The sequence below is a fragment of the Microtus oregoni genome, unplaced genomic scaffold, assembly GCF_018167655.1.
Source record: "Microtus oregoni isolate MIOR12 unplaced genomic scaffold, Mior012 000015F_ref0000493, whole genome shotgun sequence".
In the NCBI taxonomy this organism is placed as follows: Eukaryota; Metazoa; Chordata; class Mammalia; order Rodentia; family Cricetidae; genus Microtus; species Microtus oregoni.
This window is the reverse complement of record NW_024543074.1, coordinates 8614353-8634127: the sequence shown is the minus strand read 5'-3', so window position 1 is coordinate 8634127 and position 19775 is coordinate 8614353. Positions and strand designations below refer to the sequence as shown.

The following is a 19775-nucleotide window of genomic DNA, read 5'->3' as shown; positions in this document are numbered from 1 at the left end:
AAATTACAGGAAAATGCTATTCATTGAGAAAGAGTCTGCCTTAACCAACCAGCCTGCCTTCCTTCCTTCCTTCCTTCCTTCCTTCCTTCCTTCTTTCCTTCATGTTTGTAGTGAACCTATATATTGCTTTTGCTAGCGACCCTACCATCAGATTTAGATAAACTGAAGAGTAGAGTTGAATTTTAAACTTAACTGAAGCACCTGAACTGGTTCCTCCCAGAAGTCAAATATATGTGGCCTTGAATGTAAGTGAGCTATAAATTCTCTCTTCCTAAAGATTTTAATTTAATGGGTGTTTTGCCAGCCCATGTGCATGGCGTGCCTGCAGTGCCTGTGGACGCCAGAAGAGGGAGTCAGAGCCCCTGGAACGGAAGTTGCAGGTGTTGTGCTGCCTTGTGTGTGGTGGGAACCTAAACCTGATCCAGGTCCTCTGAAAGGGCAGCAGGTATTGTAAATAGCCGAGTCAATCTCTCCAGCCTCAAATTTTCATTCTTTCTCTTTTGAAGTCTATGAGCTGAGCCAGGTGTCAGTGCAAACAAAAGAGTCCTAAGTAATTCATTCTTCCCAAAAGAAAGAGGTAAGAAGGAAACAGCACACATGAGAAGCATAAGTCACCGTGGGTTTATTCTTAGGACACGCCTTCTTTCCCAGCGAGAATGCACTGTGAGGACCGCCACCTTAACAACCCCCTCTCTTCTGGCTTTGCATCCTGAGTTTCCGTATCTGTTCATCGAGGTTTGCACGGAGCGGAGCGATGGGACCTTTTCCCTGAGATCACCAAGACTGTGTCTTGGCCACAGAATATATTTTCCTACAAGAATTCGGGATAAAACTAGGGCTCCGAGAGTCCTTGTTTTGAAGAGGTAGAATTCCAAAGTAAAAGGCAAAGGGCACACAAAATCACTACTTAAGTTTTGCTTGGTTGTAAACTAGTCTTGTCCCTTCAGCATCTCTAAACGTTCCAGAGGGGAAGATCACCTACCACTTAGGAGGACACAATCCTAGTGCTGTGCTCAGGCTAGCTTTGAACTTGAAGCCTGGGGCTCGCAGGAAATGCACAGCTAGAGAGGTATAGGCAGCATTTTCAAGTGGCTTATGGGAAAGGAAAAATCCAGAAGTGGGCAGTTAGGGAAATGAGGTCATGTCAGCATGTGCTCAGTCAGGCCTGGGACGCTCATGATGGCCTGATATCACAGCAGCCACCGACCCTGCGCAAGTAGAAACACCTGTCTGTTATCTCAAATCTAGGCCTATCCAACTCAACAAAGCATAAAGAGAACGGACATCACTGTGTCTCCAATGTTGGGACATGGAAGGTCAAACATAGACCAAAGGTCACCTCCAGCAGCCACTCTTGGGTTTCAAGACAGAGTATTGAAGAGAGCCTGCTTGCCAGGAAGGGTCACTCTTAACGTTTTGCCATCCTTCCTCCTCTCATTCATTCCCCTGAGATGGTACAACAAAATGCTCCTCGTCCCTGCTGAGGATTTCCCTAACTAAAGATACCCACGCAGAGGCCTCCCGCTAAACAGCAGAAGAAGGTAGTCGGCCCTGCAAAGGACTAGTGGGGAAGAAGGCGGCAAATGAGCCAGGCAGCAGGCAAGCATGCCTGGGGATACATGTAGACCTCTGAAGATGGAAAGAGAGGAGGGAAGGCCGAGCATCCGTTGAAGCACATCCAGAGATGGATGCTGGGGTCCCATTCTTCTTCTTAGGTTTTCTTGGGGTAATTCTGACAAGCTTTCACCATGTCTTTCAAAAAGTTTGGAACTCCATTCTGCAAAGAAAAAAAAATATGTTTCTATGTATTCTCTGGAATGAAGCAACAGATAACAGTGATAGCTTTAGGGGTAATAAAAGAAAATGAGGCCCCCTAATCCAATTTCTACATGATACATTCAGAAAATGACACAAGGCAAGACCCAGACAGACTGGTGCTTCAAAGACAGGGCCTTTAGTTTGACATTTGCTCACAAAAGCTACAGAGCCCTTCTTGAAATATTTATTAAAAAGAAAGGAAAGGGGACTAGTGAGATGGCTCAGGGCCTAAAAGCACATACTTTTCCTGTAAGGGATGTGAGTTCAGTTCCCAGTATCCATGTCATGGCTCACAGTCACCCATAACTCCATCCTCAGGGGCCCCAACACCTCTTCTGGACTCTGCAGGCTGCAGGTACCTACGCAGGCACATCCCCCCCCCCCCCCCCCCCGCCCCACATAAATAAAAAAGAAAAGAAAAACAAAACCAAACTGAAACAAAACAAAAGACGGGATCTGGGATGAGGTTGCTGGATTCTTCCTTAACGAAGGGCTTGCCTTACTGAATTAGGAAGTGGTGCTTGGGGGTTAGAGGGTGGGATTCCCAGCTGTTTAGTGTCAAGCGCTGTGCAAGACTTTCCATAATTGTCTCACTGCCTACTCCATGCAGTAGGCAATATTCATCCTCTTTTTTTTTAAGATTAAAAAAAAGGGGGGGGGAGACAAGGCTTCCCTAGCAAAGCCCGGATTCAGAATCACATCTGGTGCCTAGAGGCGTTCTTTCTTTCCCTTGAGCCTCCTCAGTGCACTCCAGGACCTGTGCAGAGCCTGCTGAACAGTAACTGTGATGCAGGAATAGGAGTGGCAGTCTCCAGTGACCTGGGCCACTAGCACACTTCTCTGGCCTTTGAAAAGAAAAAGAGCAAGGACAACAGAACTAGGGGCTTCCTTTGCACTGTCTCTAAGCAAAGTCTGTCTGTCTTACCCTCCTTAAGCAGTACCGAAAGCACCATCGTCCCGACGAGGAGCAGACTTTTGTCTGGAAGTTCCAGAGAGTGATCTTGGAGGGTCTGGGGCCACCAGCAGGGAAGGGCTGGCATTCCAGTCTAACAGATTCTTTGTCCTTTGTCACGGCCTCCAACCTAGGTGTTGCCTCCTGCAACTCTAGCCAAGTCACTCAACCAAGCTCTTCATAAAAGCATCTCATTACCCTGGGACAATGTGTCTCTTCAACGCGACAACCCACAGGCTAAGTCAACATTTGTCAAATGTACATACCCTGCCCTTCACCCCCTTCCCCCCCATCCCCGCCTGCCTCCTGGGATCTCACCTTGGCTGCCCAGTTAATGAGCCAGGACGGAATTTGGCCACCCGGGTTATCAAAGTAGTACATGAAAACTAAAAGGGGAAAAGAACAGACAATTCAGAAGGGCTGGGGGTGAGGACTGGGAAAAACGCAGTAGCGAAGCCCTGTTGACCTTCTCTCTTCAGATTCGGGCCCAGAGAGCACAGCGGAAGGGAGCACGTGATCCCAGTGAACTGCTCCGACCCGCCTTGTGCCTACTGACCCAGAAGCATTGTTGAAAATACAGCCAGGGGGACAACTGGCTGCCACTGCTTAGATGCCCGACAAACGCTGGACACTTGGATGCCATCTCATATTTCATTATCCAAACAGCCCCAAAGGAGCTGACAATTAACCCAGCTCCTGCGTGAGGAAACATAGACTCAGGACAAACACCAGAGTTTACAGCTCAGATATTTGCCTGACACAGGCCACACTCATGGCAGTACGGTGGAAGGTGGATAGATGCCCATGCTTTCTTTTTGGGAGACTGGAACTCAATGTTCTGGAGTCTCTGGCCTTATGCTGAGCACAGCCATATCTTCCAATGAACACCTGCCGATCCACTGGCCCTCTCCAGGCCCAGGCCCTACAGCTACAGGACAAACCTGAAGTAACTCTTTTGAAACCCTAGGGTCTCCTCTCAGTGTTCTGATTTCACCTGGTCGATAAAGAAGGCATGAGTGACATGTAGGACTGGAGAGCTGGCTCACCACTTGACAGCTCTTCTTCCTCTCACAGAGGATCCTGGGTCAATTTCCAGCACCCACATGATGGCTTACAATCATGTGTCAGTCCCGGGGGATCTGATGCCTTCTTCTGACCTCCACGGATGCTAGGCATGAAACACGTTCAGGCAAAACACTCATACGTGTGAAATAATAAGACAAATAAATCTAAATAAATAAACAAATAAAAAAATGCATGCACTGTGTCAGATTGAAACACCTGTGTCAAGCCCTAGCCAATTGGGGTGTGAATTAAGACTCTCCCCAAGTGCTGACCTCCAGTCTACTTTGTTCCCAGGCCATGGTTACCCCCAATAAACAAACTTTTGTACCTAACCTGCCTCCTACCTGCCCATCCTTCAAGTGGTCCTGGCTAGCTGCTCACCCGCACCCCAGACTTTACCTCTGCTCCCCTTCTTGCCATCGCTCTCAATCGCCAGGCTCTGCTTGTACTGCTTCACTCGGATCACCCCAGACTTCTCCGGAAACTGAGGCGCCGAGATGCTCTGGGCCAGGACCACGTAGATCTTCCTCCCGTCCACATCCAGGTCTCGCCGCTGGCGGGTGTAGACGTACTGCATAGCCAGTCAAGGCACAGCACCAGTATGGGGAAAGCAGCCCACGGTGGCGGCGATGGAAAGCCACTCTGTGCCTTGCGCCTAGCATCTGCTTCCTTCTACTGAGACCTTGCTCACTGCCTCCTTTCTCTGCCAATCTGAACTTTACATCCATCCATAGTTCTCACTTCGAGAGCACTATCACCTACCTGTGGGTGATCCCTTGAGCTCTCAGTTCTGCAAAGATCACATTCCTCCTTTCTCTAAGAAGGCACAAAGAGAGCATTGTTCATGTAACTGTAATCATGGGGAAGCTAACCAAATGCTCTCAGACTCCGTTTCTCCATCTAGGAAAAGGAAGCACTATTGGTCCTCAGGCAGGAACGTTGGGAGCATTAGAGAAATCCAAGCACAGAAATAGCACTGGATAGAAATCGTATCAATCCTGGCTTTGTCCTCATCCACTGCTGTAATCACAGACCTCTAGGCATTGAAGGTGCCTGTGTCACAGCTCAAACCATGGGAAGTCACATGGTTACCTCAAGTTTTAGTAGGCAGATGTTGTATTTGGGTAACACTGGTTCACCGAGAACAGCCAAATTTCTTTACCTCTAAGAGCATGCACAGAACACTCCCAAGGTCGACAGCACCCTTCTATAACACAATGGCATCTTTAAACTCCAGTGCGTGTGCATCCTGTCTTTATTTTTAAGGTAGCATACGGAATGGCGTCTTCATCCACACATATCATCCTTTTCCACCTCCACTGCCCTCAGATAGAGTGTTGTCAGGAACTTGTAATACTCGTCACAGAAACCAGTAATCAATACGCTAAGAAAAACTCCTACTGTTTAGTCGACTGCTTTACTTTATTACAAAGAAATGGAAAGGAAAGGCACCCACTGTCAAAAAACAGCAGTCAAGAGGACCACGCTGGAGAGAGAAAGCTAGGAACAGAGAGAGTGAGGGGGTGAGGCCTCTCTCAACCAATCTGCCATCCCACTTTTGTGGGCCTCGCCTCCTCCTCAAAGGGTCTGGACCAACTCTCTCCATAAACTGTTCCTCCTGGATCCAATTCCAGGGCTTATCAACTTCCATCTTTGGACACTTTCTTTAGAAAGGGTTAGGTACCTTCCAGTGACCCTATGTGTGGTTACCATTCTATGGAAATCACACTCTGACGTCTCTAAAAGTCACACAAGCAGCTGCAACGTTAGCAGATGCTTCCACAAGAATCCAAGACAGCGTTGTCCACAGCAGCCTTGGCATTAGTGGACCCCAGTGTGAGGTTGGTGCCTGGGAGCCACAGGACCCTGAGACAGCCGAAGAACAAAGTGCTGAGCAGAAAGGATACATCTCTGTTGGACAACGGGAAAGGGTACTTCACCTCCCAGTAGGCCACCGTCTGTCCATCACCTTCCTTTTCGTAGAGCTCTGAAGGAGGGCACAGGAAGTCAGTGCATCTGGAAAATTCTGTGGCTCACTGTGTGCTAAGACTCTAACTCGCCAGACGTAGAACTGGTTTTAGTTTTGTTTTAGAAACAAAAGTATATTTACTATCACTGAAAGCTTGCTGCTCAGGCATGCTCTAGAGGACTGAGGAACATGGAAAACCTAAATAAGCCCGACGCTTGTCCGTTGTACCAACAGCATGCTGGGATAGAATGCAAAGAACTGGGTATCAAGGAATAATCAGTGGCTTTAAAGCAGGTAAACCACCAGATGTCAGTAGAGCACCAGGAGTTTTGCTTTTGAACCCCCCAACACACACACACACACACACACACACACTCACACACACAATCAAGGTTTGCTTCCCTACAGTTAGCCAGAGACCAAGGAAGTCACGGGGTCTTGTGTGTTTAGGTTCATGGCATTTGGGAAAGAAAGGGCTGATAGACGGCTGTGTCCTTAAACAGCCAGAAAGTGGCTGAACCCTGGGTTTCTTGTTTCTTTCCTTTCTCTACAACAGCCACGGCTTCAGTAACTAAATTCCTTAATGCCTGTGCTCTTGTGTCAGGATGTGCAGACTGCAGCTCTTGGAGGAGATAGCAAAGGGACTGGAGAGCACACATGCGCAGAGGGTTGTGTGGTGGGTTCTCATCTAACCGTCCAGAGAAGGATCACGGCATCCTTGCAGGAGATGCATGGCGGTGGAGGGGACAAGTGGCATTTAAAAGACTATTGGTTGAGGAGCTTTGTGGCCCCTCAGCGTCACAGGACACTGAAGACAGTCAAGAAGGGAAAAGATGAGTAGTCTGTTGCCTCTACCTGTTCAGTATTCTCTCTCTCTCTCTCTCTCTCTCTCTCTCTCTCTCTCTCTCTCTCTCTCTCTCTCTCTCTCACACACACACACACACACACACACACACCTGCCTGACACCTGCCTGTCCATCTCTACTATGAGGTTTAAGTAGGTAAACTGTCGATCTCAGGGCTAGGCAAAGGACCAAGCCACAACCAGGATGATCAGGTGACCAGGGCTTCAGTTTATTTCGACAGTAACTTTAGGCTCAGTGAGAGTCACACGGCTCTCGGGTACTCCTAAAACCCAGGGGCAGAGAAGCAAGGAGTTTCAGATGGTTCTAGCAAAGCTAACAGTAAGCCACTGTACCAGAAACCACAGTGTGAAGAGCTGATGGAATGAAACTGAAAAGGCTCTGCAGCTACTTTTCGGTTTAAAGTTAGGTGTGTGAGCTGACATGCGCAAAGGGGATTGTGGACTGTTGGCTTCCTCACACTGTTCTCTTCCAGCTGGAACCCACATAAGCATCTATGGCAAAGTCCCTATCACATGACAGCATATGGCTGCTGGGGAGAGGGAGACAGTGGCAGTCTGCTCGCTCTGAGAGACAAGTGTCCTGATGTCCCCTAATGACGAAAGCCCTAAGAAAACATGAAGGTGCCGGATAGCACAATGAGCATTCACAGACTAAGCAGTCACTCTAAGATGAACTGTGGAGACTGAGTCCTGGGACTCCGGCTGACTTTGTTAAGAAGATGTGACTCTCTTCCCTAGAGTTCTGTGCATGGTCAGAGTCCGAGCCTGTATTGTCTGGAGGACACTTTCACAAGGAACAGAAATCTGCCTGAGCAGTAGGTCATCACAGGGGAACAGTCTAGAGACGAAGAAACACCCTGACAGGACTGTTGAAGGGCTCAAAGCGGCATTCCTAGAACCTAGAAACTCCTGGATCTTTCCCCGCCATGAACAATATATTCTTCTATTTAAAATACGGAGCTGGGCTGCTTCTTTGGTACCTGCAGAAGTCTTGACTAAAGATTCCACTTGCCCTTCGCTGACTACAAGTTTCTTCCCCAGAGTCTGAGATAGCAGAGGACATTCCCCTTCTAAGATGCAGGAGGTTCCCTGTTTAAGGCCTTCCAACTCTATGTAGGCTGTGGATTCTCTCCCTGCCACAGGTCATGAAGCCTTCTCAGCATGGATGGGCGGGGCATCTCCATTCAACACCACCAACTGCCGGTGGCTTCTGAGCAGGCTGCTTTGTGCATTCCCGCCCTAGTGTCCCCGAATCACTCAGGCTCCCACTCCCTCACCTCCTCACACGTGTGTACCCTCGCTTATTTAGAGGTCTTTGATCCATCTTCCAAAAGGAAGTCTGGATACCCATCTTCCAGAAAGGCTTTCACGGCAACCAATGTACAGGAGTTAACACAGCTCAGGAAGCAGAGCAAAGCAGCCATGAGGACAAAAGGGAGACCGACTCTCAAACAGCGTAAGTACCGGAAATGGCGAGATAGGTTTCAGTCTTGAGTATACAAGACTAAATCAGCAAAGCATACATTAACTTTCTAGGGATTATTTTTTAAGCAACCCATGACTCACCTTTCACATACTGGTCCCACTTTTTCCTGTAGTCTAAGTCCATGTAAACATCTGCAAGTAGAGCTGGTGGACAACCTTCCAGAACACCGAACACTTTATACTCATAGAGTCCAGTCGGCTATGGAAACAGAAGCGGGAGGGGCAATCTGTTGATACCAGAGCTGAGATCTCACATGCATGAAAAACAGCTGGGGTTGGGGTTCAACCATTGACCTCCTCTGGGGTTGTGGGGACCACAGTATAGATGCAGGCAGGACCCCCGATCTCATGTATCTTCTATACAGCTGTAGATACTGGTGGAGTGGGTAGTGGGAAGCATTGGCCAGATGATCTAAGTAGCAAATAAGATGAGTTACCTAATAAATTGTATTTTTTTTCTGGGGGGGGGTCTATGTCAACAGGTAAACAGGAACTACCCTCCAAGACTTATCAGAATATTATATTATAAATGTCAGAAGGACTAGTAATTGGGAGATTAAGGAAGACATGTTTAAAGAGAAAAGTCTGGACCCTGTGTGGTAGGAGCTGCAAGTAGACAGATTGTAGAGTCAAGACACCAAAGAACCTGGAAAAACATAGTAAAGCTTTGATTGTCATCACTCTAGAGAACTAAAGATCTTTGTGGACTGAGGCATGGCCAAATATGAATGTCTAGGGATAGATTAGGAATGACTAGACCTAATTAAGTTTTAAAAGATTGGTAGGTCATCTTGGTAGAGAACAGGGCCATAGGCAAACAGAGATGGCCTTAACACTCAGTGCACTAATCCATGTAATTTATGGCAACTAAAATCAGGGCGATAACAGAAATAGGGGGGGATGCCACAAAGGTAGAGCCAATAGGAATTGTTGCTGGAAAAATAAGGAGAAGGAAGCAGATCACCAAGGAGAATTCCACCAGTTATTGCTGGACATGGTAGATGAGGGAGTGGCCCTAGCTGCCACCTACCACCCATGCCCATCCTGTGTCCTCCGGGTCTCCTTGTATCTCTCCTGTGCCTCGATTATCTCCTCCTACTTCCTCTCTTTGCCCAGAAATTCCACCTACACCTCCTGCCTAGCTGTTGATTGTTCAACTCTTTATTAAACCAATCACAACACAATGTCTTCACACAGTATATAAATATTCCACAATAATAGAGGTCCTATTTCTATATATGCTCACCCAAAACAGGGTTCTTACATGTTAAGGTAATGATCATGGAGTTTTCCATGATTTACTATAGATATCTACAAAAATTAAGACAACACAGTGTTCTTAGAATAGGCCCTTTCTGTTCCTGAATGCAATTGCATCCCTTCATGACCCTGATTCTATCTGTATCACAGAAGAGGACCAGAAAGTAAAAGAGAAAAAATAGAATGACCTACAGTTTGCATGGACACAGAAGAATGAACTATTGTGGTGACTTCCTTTAGTCCCTCCCATCACAGCAGGACAAAGAATAGCCAGCACTCCAGAGGAACAAGACTGTTGATGCCCCCTTCCTAATCTCTCAGTCCCACATTCTTTTGCTGAGCTCCACAACCTCGCCCAAGTTCCTGCATCAAAGCGCTTTCTTGTTCACGGTTTCTAAATGGATATAGCAAACATACTCCTTTCTATTTCATCCTTTAAAAGATAAAGTGAATTTTAATCATTATGAAAACAATCCATATTTGTTGTAGAAAGTCTGGAGACATTATAAAGAACTATTTAATGAGAGACATGCACCTCATAATTTATAAGTATCTGCCAATAATATTTGATGGTATTTCTTTAAAGGGAACAGATATTTGTCTAAGTGAGCAAATGGATTATAAAATGGTACTAACAGGTGGTATTCTTACCTCAAACTTATAAGTATATTGAGACTATGGAAAGTTCACATGAAACAATTCTTCACCAAATGCATTACTGCTTCAGAATATTTTATAGAAGTAAGTATTTCCAAAAAAATCATAAGACACGCAGTTCAAAATCCCAGTTCATTTTTCCACTAGGGACATTTTCTCAGAGATGAGATGCGAGCATTGACATTCAAAGGTTGTCTGCACTCTTTTTAAATATTTATAAAGCTTATGCAGCAGAGTGTACTCTCAGAAGCAGTGAAGAAACTGCTCCCTGGGATTAAGTATCACTGTCTTACAATTTCATGTAGAAAAACACAATGCTTAACTTTACTTAAACAGAATTTATATTAACAATATATGGGGCCTTTTAAAAATTAAATTCACAAATCATTTGAAATTTTTTTGGATACTTTCCCAAGCTTACAAATACTGTGATAAATAGTTCCATATATGCTTATGCAAGACATGCTTGGCTTCTACTGAAGCCTCCCACAACTACCTCTAAAAAATGGCTCACAGTCCTCATTTATGGCAAAATATCCTGGGTGTGTAACGCTCCATTTCCACGACCATTTCTTACACTTCAGATACTGAAAGGTTATGTGGGTGGAAGTGAGTTAACCAATATCACGCATGGAATACAATAGCCAGAAGGTACAAGGTCTTATTGATATGGTATACATCCATGTTCTTCCTTGCTGGTTGAGCTCTCCTGAGAATATGAATGGCTGGTAACTTTTCTAGTCTCCTGTGAAGGAGAGCTTCCAAACAATGTTCTCTCCTTGCTTCCAATGGGGACATGATATTTGGATCTGTTCTATCTCTTCTGAGACTGAAAAGCAAACAATTAAGAAACAGCAGAGAAGAAAGATTTATAGCCACTGGCATGATGAATCAGCTAAACTGATATCCATGCTGCAGATCTATGTTACTAGCTACATAAGAGCAAAAAGTACCTTTATTGAGGGCATCCTTGTCTAGTGTTTTATTACTTGCCCCCAAAAGCAATTCTTGATAGAGAAGGGTCATCTGTCTATGTGTTACTTTCATTGGTTAATAAAGAAACTGCCTAGGCCCTTTGATAGGGCAGGATTTAGATAGGCCAAGTAGACGGAACAGAATGCTGGGAGAAAGAAGGCAGTGAGGCAGACACTATAGCTCTCCTCTCCAAGATGGACGCAGGTTAAGATTCTTCCCAGTAAGCCACCACCTTGTGGTGCTACACAGATTATTAGAAATGGGTTAATCAAGATGTGAGAATTAGCCAGTAAGAGGCTAGAGCTAATGGGCCGAGCAGTGTTTAAAATAATACAGTTTCCATGTAATTATTTCAGGTAAAGCTAGCTGGTGGCCAGGAGCCCTTTCAGGTGGCGGGAAGCAGTCCACCACTCCATCTACAAATTCTAGCTGATTCAAGTGGTTATTACTGACATTATAGATTTTATTTGAAACTTGTGATACTAGGAAATGGTGAAAGCTTAAAAAAAATGACCATGTAGGGATGAGGACATAAGTTTGGATCCCCAGAACCTATGTAAAAATTCTAGGGAGGTAGAGACACAAGGCCCATGGGATTTGCTGACCAGCCAGTCCAGCCAGTCAGTGAGCTTCAGATTCAAATGGAAGACCCTTTCTCAAAACAAGGTGCAATACTGGAGAGGTGGCTCAGCAATTAAGAGCACATGCTGTTCTTCAGCGGACCTGAATTAAGCCCCAGCACCCACATCAGCAGCACTCCAGTTCCAGGGGATCCAGCATCCTCTTCTGGCTCCATGTGCATAGACATGCACTGTAGTACATGTGAACTCAGGTAAGCACACATAAATAGGTAAGTACGTAGGTAGGTAAACAGACAGACAGATAGATGATAGATGGTAGATAGATAATTGATAGATGATAGACATATGATGATGATGATGTGATGATGATGATGATGATGATGGAGGAGGACAGGTAGATAGATAGATGATAGATAGATAGATAGATAGATAGATAGATAATTGATAGATGATAGACATATGATGATGATGAAGGTGGATAGATAGACAATAGATAGATAGATAGATAGATAGATAGATAGATAGATAGATAGATAATAGATAGATGACAGACAGACATGTGGGCACATGCATACCCACAAAAAAAAAACTTTAAAAATCCCAACTCCGCAGCCTTTTTAGTTGTAATGCACTTACTACAAAGGAAATACAAAACAACAACAAAAATCACTCCCCCATATGACAGAAAAGACTCTCAAACACACAGGCCTGAGCAGACCCTCCAAATTCCCTCTCTTTGCTTCATAAATGATTAGCTGAGCTGCCTGCCCTCATTGATCAATAAAAACAAAACATTTAATCAAACTGAATAAACTTTTCTCCTTGTTTCAAGGCCCTGACCTCTGACTCATCCTAACTTGAGCTAGCTAGCTACACTCTCTCTTGTGAAGAGACTTGGCTCAGGGTAAAGGACTTTCTGCTCTCTTGTCCAACTGTGCCACCGTTTCATCCCACTTCCCACGCACGGCTCTTCCTAACCCTGTTTATGACTGTTTACAAAAGCCACTTGCCTAACTTTCACAATGCTGAAGACCTTAGGGTCAAAGAACTCTCCCCATTGAAACAGCCACCTCACTCCCTGAAGGTCTCTATCGCTAAGTCTATATTGATTCTTCACTTCAAATTACTCTAAAACAGAGTGGCAGAATAGTGTTAACACTTGTGAACATTGGAAAGACCATGGGATTATGTATCAATCCACTAAAACACTATAGAAATCCAAAGCATTGTTAAAAAACACTGTCAAGGAAAAAGAAAAAGGACCATGTGTGTTCTTTGAGAGTAGTGAAGTTTCTTTTGACTCCTGGTGAATGTCTTAGCTACTTTTCTATTGCTGAGAAGAGATGCTATGACCAAGGCAACTTATAGAAAAGTTTATTGGGGGCTTCCTTACAGTTTCAAGGGTGACTCCATGACCACCATGGTGGGGAGCACAGCAGCAGGCAGACAGACATGGTGCCAGGGTGGTAGCTGAGAAGTTACATCCTTGTCTGAAAAGAGACAGAGAGACAGAGAGAACGGGAATGCTGTGGGCCTTTGAAATCTCAAAGCCTGCTCCCAGTGACACATTTGTTAGAGTGACCTCTTTAACAAGACCATCCCTCCTAATCCTTCCCAAGTAGCTAAACCAAGTGGGGATCAAGCATCTGAACACATGAGCCTCTGAGAGGCTTTAAACCACCACAGTGAGCTTAATAACTTGAGACTGATGATCACTGGTTCCAATGCCATGCTGAACCCATGGCTTCTGCTGATAAAGAATAAGGAACTATGACAACGAGCAGAGATAATGTAGATTTATGATAGAAAAGTGAGAAAGAACTCCGGAGAGCAGGAGCACCTCCAAGGGAGGATTGTTGACTAGCTGCCCTGATGACGGCCCTGATCAGTGAATCTCACATCAAGAAGTGGATGGAAACTGAGGTAAATTTTACTGAGACTGAGCAGTTTTGAGAACATCACAAACAACAGGGACTCATATGTCTTATGCATGTTCCCTTTATCTATTTGAAGAAATCACCCTACATTGCTTGTCCAGTCAGGTGAGTAACCTAACAATCCCCAGTGGGCCTTGCCCTTCTGCCTAAGAAGAGCTAATTACGGTTTCAAGGGGCTGCTACAGAGGACGTTAAACTGATGGTTAATGTTTAATTTTACAGAGACACAAAGAACTACACATGCCCTTACACTAAGCTACTCATAAAAAAAACTGACAAACTGGCAGGGATTTAGACTCTCATCTCTGAGCAGTGATCAGCCACAGGCTATGTCTTAACTTCACCCCTCAGTATGTGTTTCCCTTGGGCATCAGTGGTAACCACAACAGCCACATGGTTTGTGTGAAGAAGTTTTTCTAGCCCTTAGACATGCTATGATCTTTTCAATAATATTAGGAATTGTTTTGTTAGTCCTAGTTTAGTTTCCCAATAATTTTATGGTTGTGATCTTATGGACTCATCTGCATGGTCTTTGAGGTAGACAGAGAAATTGCTGTGATCTCCATTTTTTTAAATATGAGGAAATGAAACTCAGAGATATTGAATTACTTGTATTACATCTAATCATTAGCATCAGGTCAAACAGAGGGAGACTGTGAGTCTTTTGACACCAGTTGCCTCTGCCCCAAAAGCATCTCATTTAGCTCCATGCTCTCTACATGTCTTAGCCAAACCACAGGCCAATGATTCAGGTCAAGAAGGCCCATCACATAAGATTAGGCAGGGACCACAAACCAATGATGTGAAAGACACCAGAGACTTGCTGGGAGTCAGCTGATGATACAAGCTTGCATAACCTGTCCCTTCTGCTGTGCTAGCTTCAGAGTGGATTTTTATTGGAAGGTCTTCCCGAGTCCCTAAGCCTGGGGCATTTGCCCAACAGTGCTTTGGGCGGCCAAAGTGTTGTTTTAGATGCTGTTTCTGGAAAAGTCAGACTCGGACCAGAAGAAAAGCAGGGCAGCAGTAAGGATAATGTTCTCAATGTTAACGGACTAGATGCAGCTAAGTTTTCCACTGTGGTCCTTAATAATTGTTTCCTGAACTCAGTAGCCAGAAAGGACAGCACAGTGATGACCACATGGGCTTGGAGCCACAAGCTAAACTGGGCTGAACCTAAGTTCTCCACCTGTAAATGGGTCAAAGAAGCACTTCATAGAATGAATCTGAGGGTCACATCAGGTGACCCAGCAGAAGTCAATGAGGGGCACACAGATATCTGATCTCCTCTTTCCAGGCTAGGAGTGAGGACTGAGAACCACAGACATTGACTGACACCTCCAGGTCACCAGTCACTGAGCTTAGGGACATATCAGCATCTCCACCTTACAAACGAAGAATCAGAGGCTTCAGAGGGAGGCCACCTGGCTAGGAAACTGCTACCTGCTGTGACGAGGTCCTAGGACGTGAGTTTGGCTCTGGTAGGTTATCTAAACACCAAGCTGTCTTTTCTAGAAAAAGCCACGCAGTTTACTTTCGCTTGCACTGCTAAGGTCATCGGTGAGCTCATTTGACCTCAGCAGAAGAACTGCCGTGTGTTTACATGAGAGAAACGGAAAGTGTCCAAACGCTGTTTACGGCTGACCTTCGCACCTCCCACATAGAAGTAATTACTTGTGGATATCACCTGGCCACACCACATCCCCACATCCCTCTGACCTGACCGAGACAGAGGCACCACCCACACGTGGCCCTCATTTGTGGAGCTCCTCTCCTTTTCATCACTAACTCTAAGGCAGCCCAAGCGCCACTCTTTGCTCGTCCCCTGTGAATGCTCCCTCTGTTGTGCAGTGACGTGTCCTCTCAAAGAAGAGCACATGTCTCTTCCTCAAGGGGACAAGGTGTCTTTGTGTAGCTGTGGATGCTGACCAACGCCAGCTATTCTATGGGACTTAATAAATTCAGGGAGCATAAAAAGCAAGCATTTTCCTGAAAATGAAGTCAGGGGTCACAGATGAAGCTGCTATGGCTACAGACCATGAAGAACACAGTTGGCTAAATCTACGAAATATTTAAGTTCTAAGAAACTGCAATGGGTTTAAAACCTAAGGGATGTAGATAGCTAGCTAAAATAATTATTGCAAACAGTCTCTGAGCCCTTACTGCACACCAGGTAATGAACTGACCACTTGCATGGCTTGTCCTATTTAGTTCACATAATGATAATATGAGATATGAACTATTAGCCCATTTTTCAGACAAGAAAATTGAGGCTTAAAAATGTTCAGAGGGATGTCAAAAATGGTAAATTTATAGACAAAAACTTCCGTTCAGAATTACTCCCAATATTTCTCTGGTTCAGCTGGGTATTGGAATAGTCTTATGACCACGGACCCAATAAGTTCAAGTATTTCTCTCTGAATCATCAACCGGTCTCAAGGTTCTACAGCCAAATAAAAAAAAAAATTCACCATATTTGAAGCCCCTGGCAGAGAGATGTTGAGAGACAGGGCAGAACACAAAGCTTGGAAACAGAAATGGGGCACCCTTCTCAACCTCATCCCCACAAATCTAAACCTTGGGATCAGCCTTATCACACTGCTCACACACTCACCATGAGAGTGAAGAAAGGCTGTCACCTGTCTCTACACACTTGGGGGAGGGGAAAGAGGAGAAAAGTGGCCTCTGTATCCCGCGGGATACAGGTGTCTAGGTTGTAGACAGACTGGCCCTGCTTGTTTGTGAGCTACAGTTCAGGGAGTTTCCTTAGCCTGAAAACTGTCCTCTCCATCACACTGGTAGGAGGAGCAGGCAAATCAGGCCTCCCATGCTTCCGGAAAAAATATTTGTGGCGCAAGTTGGATTAGACCCAGCTACGGAACAGTAGAGGAAGCTTGTAGCCTGCAGAGACCCTTGTCAGCTAAGGTCGCCTGTGCTTCTCTCCTCAGTTCACAGCACAGCCTGGATCAAGGCATTTTCACTGTCCTCTGGGGCAGGCCTGGAAGACTTCGTGATGTCAGAAGCACCAGGAAGAGCTACCACTGGGAATGGTGGTGACTGTTGGCTCCTCACCTAGCTGAGACACAGCCAAGGACTAGTACACACCAGGATGGAGGGATATCCTACAATGTCATCAGACAGCGCCTTTCGATCCAGCATCTGCCTAAACCACACTTGTGACCACTGTGTGCCAGACTCTGTCTATAGACCATATTGTTGACTATTGCCATGGTAACACAGTCCAAAGCTGCTGCAAGACATGACTATGGACCACTGAGAAAGACCACTGGGTCACTAACCCAACCATCAGGGACAGCCCATCTTCTAACAGACATTGGCTTTCCCTTGATGAACCAACTTGTTCCCTCCACACACCCGTTTCCATATGGGTAAAAAGGCAATGATCAACAGTGTCTATCCCAGGCTTGGAGTGAGAAATGAGCAAGCCAATGTATGGTGAATGGATTATAAGAAAATATGCAGCAACTGTTAGCTGTTACAATGCCTGGTGGTAATTCTGTGACTAAGGGGAACATTGTAGCAACTGTTATCTATTACAATGACTGGTAGCAATTCTGTGACTAAGGGTAACATGGAAAGGCTAACAGGATAAGGTTATAATCTTTCTTTCAGGTCTGGAATGTATGGGATACAGGACAGTGATGAGACAGAAGCCAAGAAACCAGTTAAAAAGATGAAGCAATATGAGGTGAGAGGTGCTGAGAACCCAGCCTGGAAAAGGAGAGAAGGCAGAGGGAAATAGATCTGATGCGCGATACACAACTTGGCAAATGCCTCCATAGGTGGCTGGCAGGGAAGGTCTAAGGATCAGGGAGACGGCAGAAGGATTTTGCCTAAAGTGTCCACTTTCACATGAGGGTTGTTAAAGTCTCGTTAGGATGTTAATTTTGTCTGTTCTTCACCGCACGTCTCTTGCTCATCTTGTAACCAGTTGTCCTGCTCTATGACAGGCCAAGTTTGGTGAGTAAATGACCGCCATCCTTAGCAGAAGATGACTACAGTAAGGAGCACACACCTATGGGTACCTGTGAGCACAGTTAGCGAAAGACAGAAGTTATCTGTGTGCACTGAAGTTTAAGGGAGACATAACGTCATGGCCAGGCTGATAATTATCATCAGTAAATTACTGTCAGAGGCACACAGTGAAATTTTCTATTGTTGACCTCACGAAGGATTCCCGGCCCTAGAGGCCCGTGAAAGTACATTGATGCAAGCTGCACGGTGACCTCAAGAAGAAAGTACAGATGACCTTAGCTGACAGAACTCTACCTTTACCGCTCAGAAGCTTCCTCTACCTTCATATATTATACCACAAACTTTTTTTATTTACCAGGTTGTGGACCCTCCAACTGCACCTTTGTAGTGACTTTCCCTGGGCCTCTGGGGAGTTATTTCATCCCTCCGGGTCCATTTCTGTGCTAACACTCTGATCTTGTGCCAGGGAACTTTGGTTGACTATAGCAAATCAATAAGGACAAGCCTCTGGTTTCTCTCAACCGGGGGCTACTTGGTTCTAGAAGCTTCCAATAAAATGCCACAAGGTGCTCAGCAACCAACCCCACTCCTCCTACAGTGTCCACTGCTCTTTCTGCCTGAAGCTTCACAAGCAAGTTATTAAATACTACTTAAAACTGGAACCCAGAGAAGACAGCCCCTAAAATGCTGAGATTACTATTGTCACCTCTTGGCCACTGTGAACACCCCAGTTTCTGAGTCTTGTCTCTTTCCCACCTGTCTCAGAATATGGACCTTCCCCACCCCATACAGTACTGGTCCCATCTGGCAGAAGGAAACCCCGTCCTCCACAGGCGTGAGCATGGTCTAGGAATCAGTTGACTAATGTTTTAACTCTATCGTTTACTCTTAACGAACTACTTCCTGAGTTGGGCCAAAGTCCCAAATTACTCATTTCCTACTGTCTATCAACTGATTGCTGCCAAATGCCTCTCTCTTGTGAATGTAGACAGTCGCACACTCCCAAATGCCCACAGGCACACCATTCCAGCTCGATATCTGAAACATGTATTGAATGCATTATACCCTCTCATAATGAAAGTCGGGACACTAAACCAGGTACCTTTGGCACATCGCCCCGTCTCCAACCACGGACCATTAAATACAATTCCCTGCTCCAGGATCGTTTGATGTTTTTGTAAACGCGACAGAGTAAAACATAAGATATAACAATCCACAAAATCCAGCAACAAGAATGACCTGAGGCTGAGCTCGGATAACCTCCCAATCACATAGAATCTGCACAGGGCAAAGTAACTCAGAGGTGCCTGGTCACTCCCGCACAGCACAGCTGCCAGCTCTGTGGGGAGTCCTAACCGGGGTGGGTACTCAGGGCCCTGATCTCCTCCAGCAGGCGGGTCGGCCGCTACCTGGTCGAGCAGCCGGTAGATGGTGATGCCCGAGGCCTCCACCAGCAGCTGCCAGTCGGCCCCGGCCAGCGCTGGCTGCTGAAGCTCCGCGCAGGCCTCCCGGAACTGCTCGTCCGAGAAGTAGCCGGCGGCCCCTGCCATCCTTCCGCAGCCTGGGATACAGCGCCCCGAGTGCAGGTCACCCACTGGCCCTTAGAGAGCTCGGGGGCAGTGCCACAAGGTGGCCCCAACCTGATTGGCAGGAAAGAGAAAAGGCGGGACTTGGCAGGGGAGGCAGGGCGTGGGTGTGGCAGGGAGCGGAGATGGGGGGGGTACGAGGAGCAGAGGCTGGAGGGGGTGTGCCTAGGCCTCAAAATGGGCGGGGCTAAGCAAAGGGTGAGAAGAACGGAAAAGAAAAACTAGGAAAAAAAAGCAAGAGCTAGGCTGGGAAAAAGAAGAAAGAGCTGAAGAAGTAGACTTCTTTGGATGGGGGAGCGCTTCCTATAATCACCGCCACAAGCTTCAAACCTGTGTGGGACTGGCTGCTATCTGCCTATCTGCAGATGGAGGGTGAAAGGACACTAGCCCACTTGAACAGTGGCTCTGGCAGGCCTTGCGTGCCCCCCCCACCCTCCCACCCCCTACCCCCCCACCCCCGCTTCCGCTTCCCTTGTCCTTGCTAAAAACTGTTAGATTACATTCCTAAAGCTAGCCACTAAGGTGTTCCTTTATATGTTCACTCCTTCCTCCTGAGGCTGACTACCAAAGACCAGCATACCCAATTAAAATTAAACACCGCACCCTAACAAGGGGTTTCCCTCTTTACCTTT

At 46.1% G+C, this 19775-nt stretch overlaps 1 protein-coding gene across 2 annotated transcripts; it reads right to left on the bottom strand.

The window, feature by feature from the left end:
* Positions 1-613: 613 nt before the first annotated feature.
* On the bottom strand, positions 614-19180 carry LOC121456659 (phosphatidylcholine transfer protein). Of its 2 annotated transcripts, XM_041665023.1 has the most exons (6): positions 18967-19180; positions 8236-8353; positions 5743-5822; positions 4235-4406; positions 3089-3156; positions 1576-1777 (listed from the first exon to the last, which is right to left on the bottom strand). In XM_041665023.1, the coding sequence occupies exons 1-6, from the start codon at positions 19105-19107 to the stop codon at positions 1712-1714; spliced, it is 645 nt and encodes a 214-aa protein (XP_041520957.1). In that variant the 5' UTR covers positions 19108-19180; the 3' UTR covers positions 1576-1711. The 2 variants fall into 2 exon arrangements, with proteins under 2 accessions (XP_041520958.1, XP_041520957.1); XM_041665024.1 differs by lacking the exon at positions 3089-3156 and having other exon boundaries at positions 614-1777.
* Positions 19181-19775: the final 595 nt, after the last annotated feature.

Coding starts and splice junctions, on each gene's coding strand:
- LOC121456659 (XM_041665024.1), bottom strand. CDS start 19,107: ATGGCAGGGGCCGCCGGCTACTTCTCGGACGAGCAGTTCCGGGAGGCC. Junction 4,407..5,742: donor TCCCGTTGTCCAACAGAGAT/GTATCCTTTCTG, acceptor CTGGCTATGCAG/TACGTCTACACCCGCCAGCG. Junction 1,778..4,234: donor TGGCAAGAAGGGGAGCAGAG/GTAAAGTCTGGG, acceptor TTTTCTTTGCAG/AATGGAGTTCCAAACTTTTT.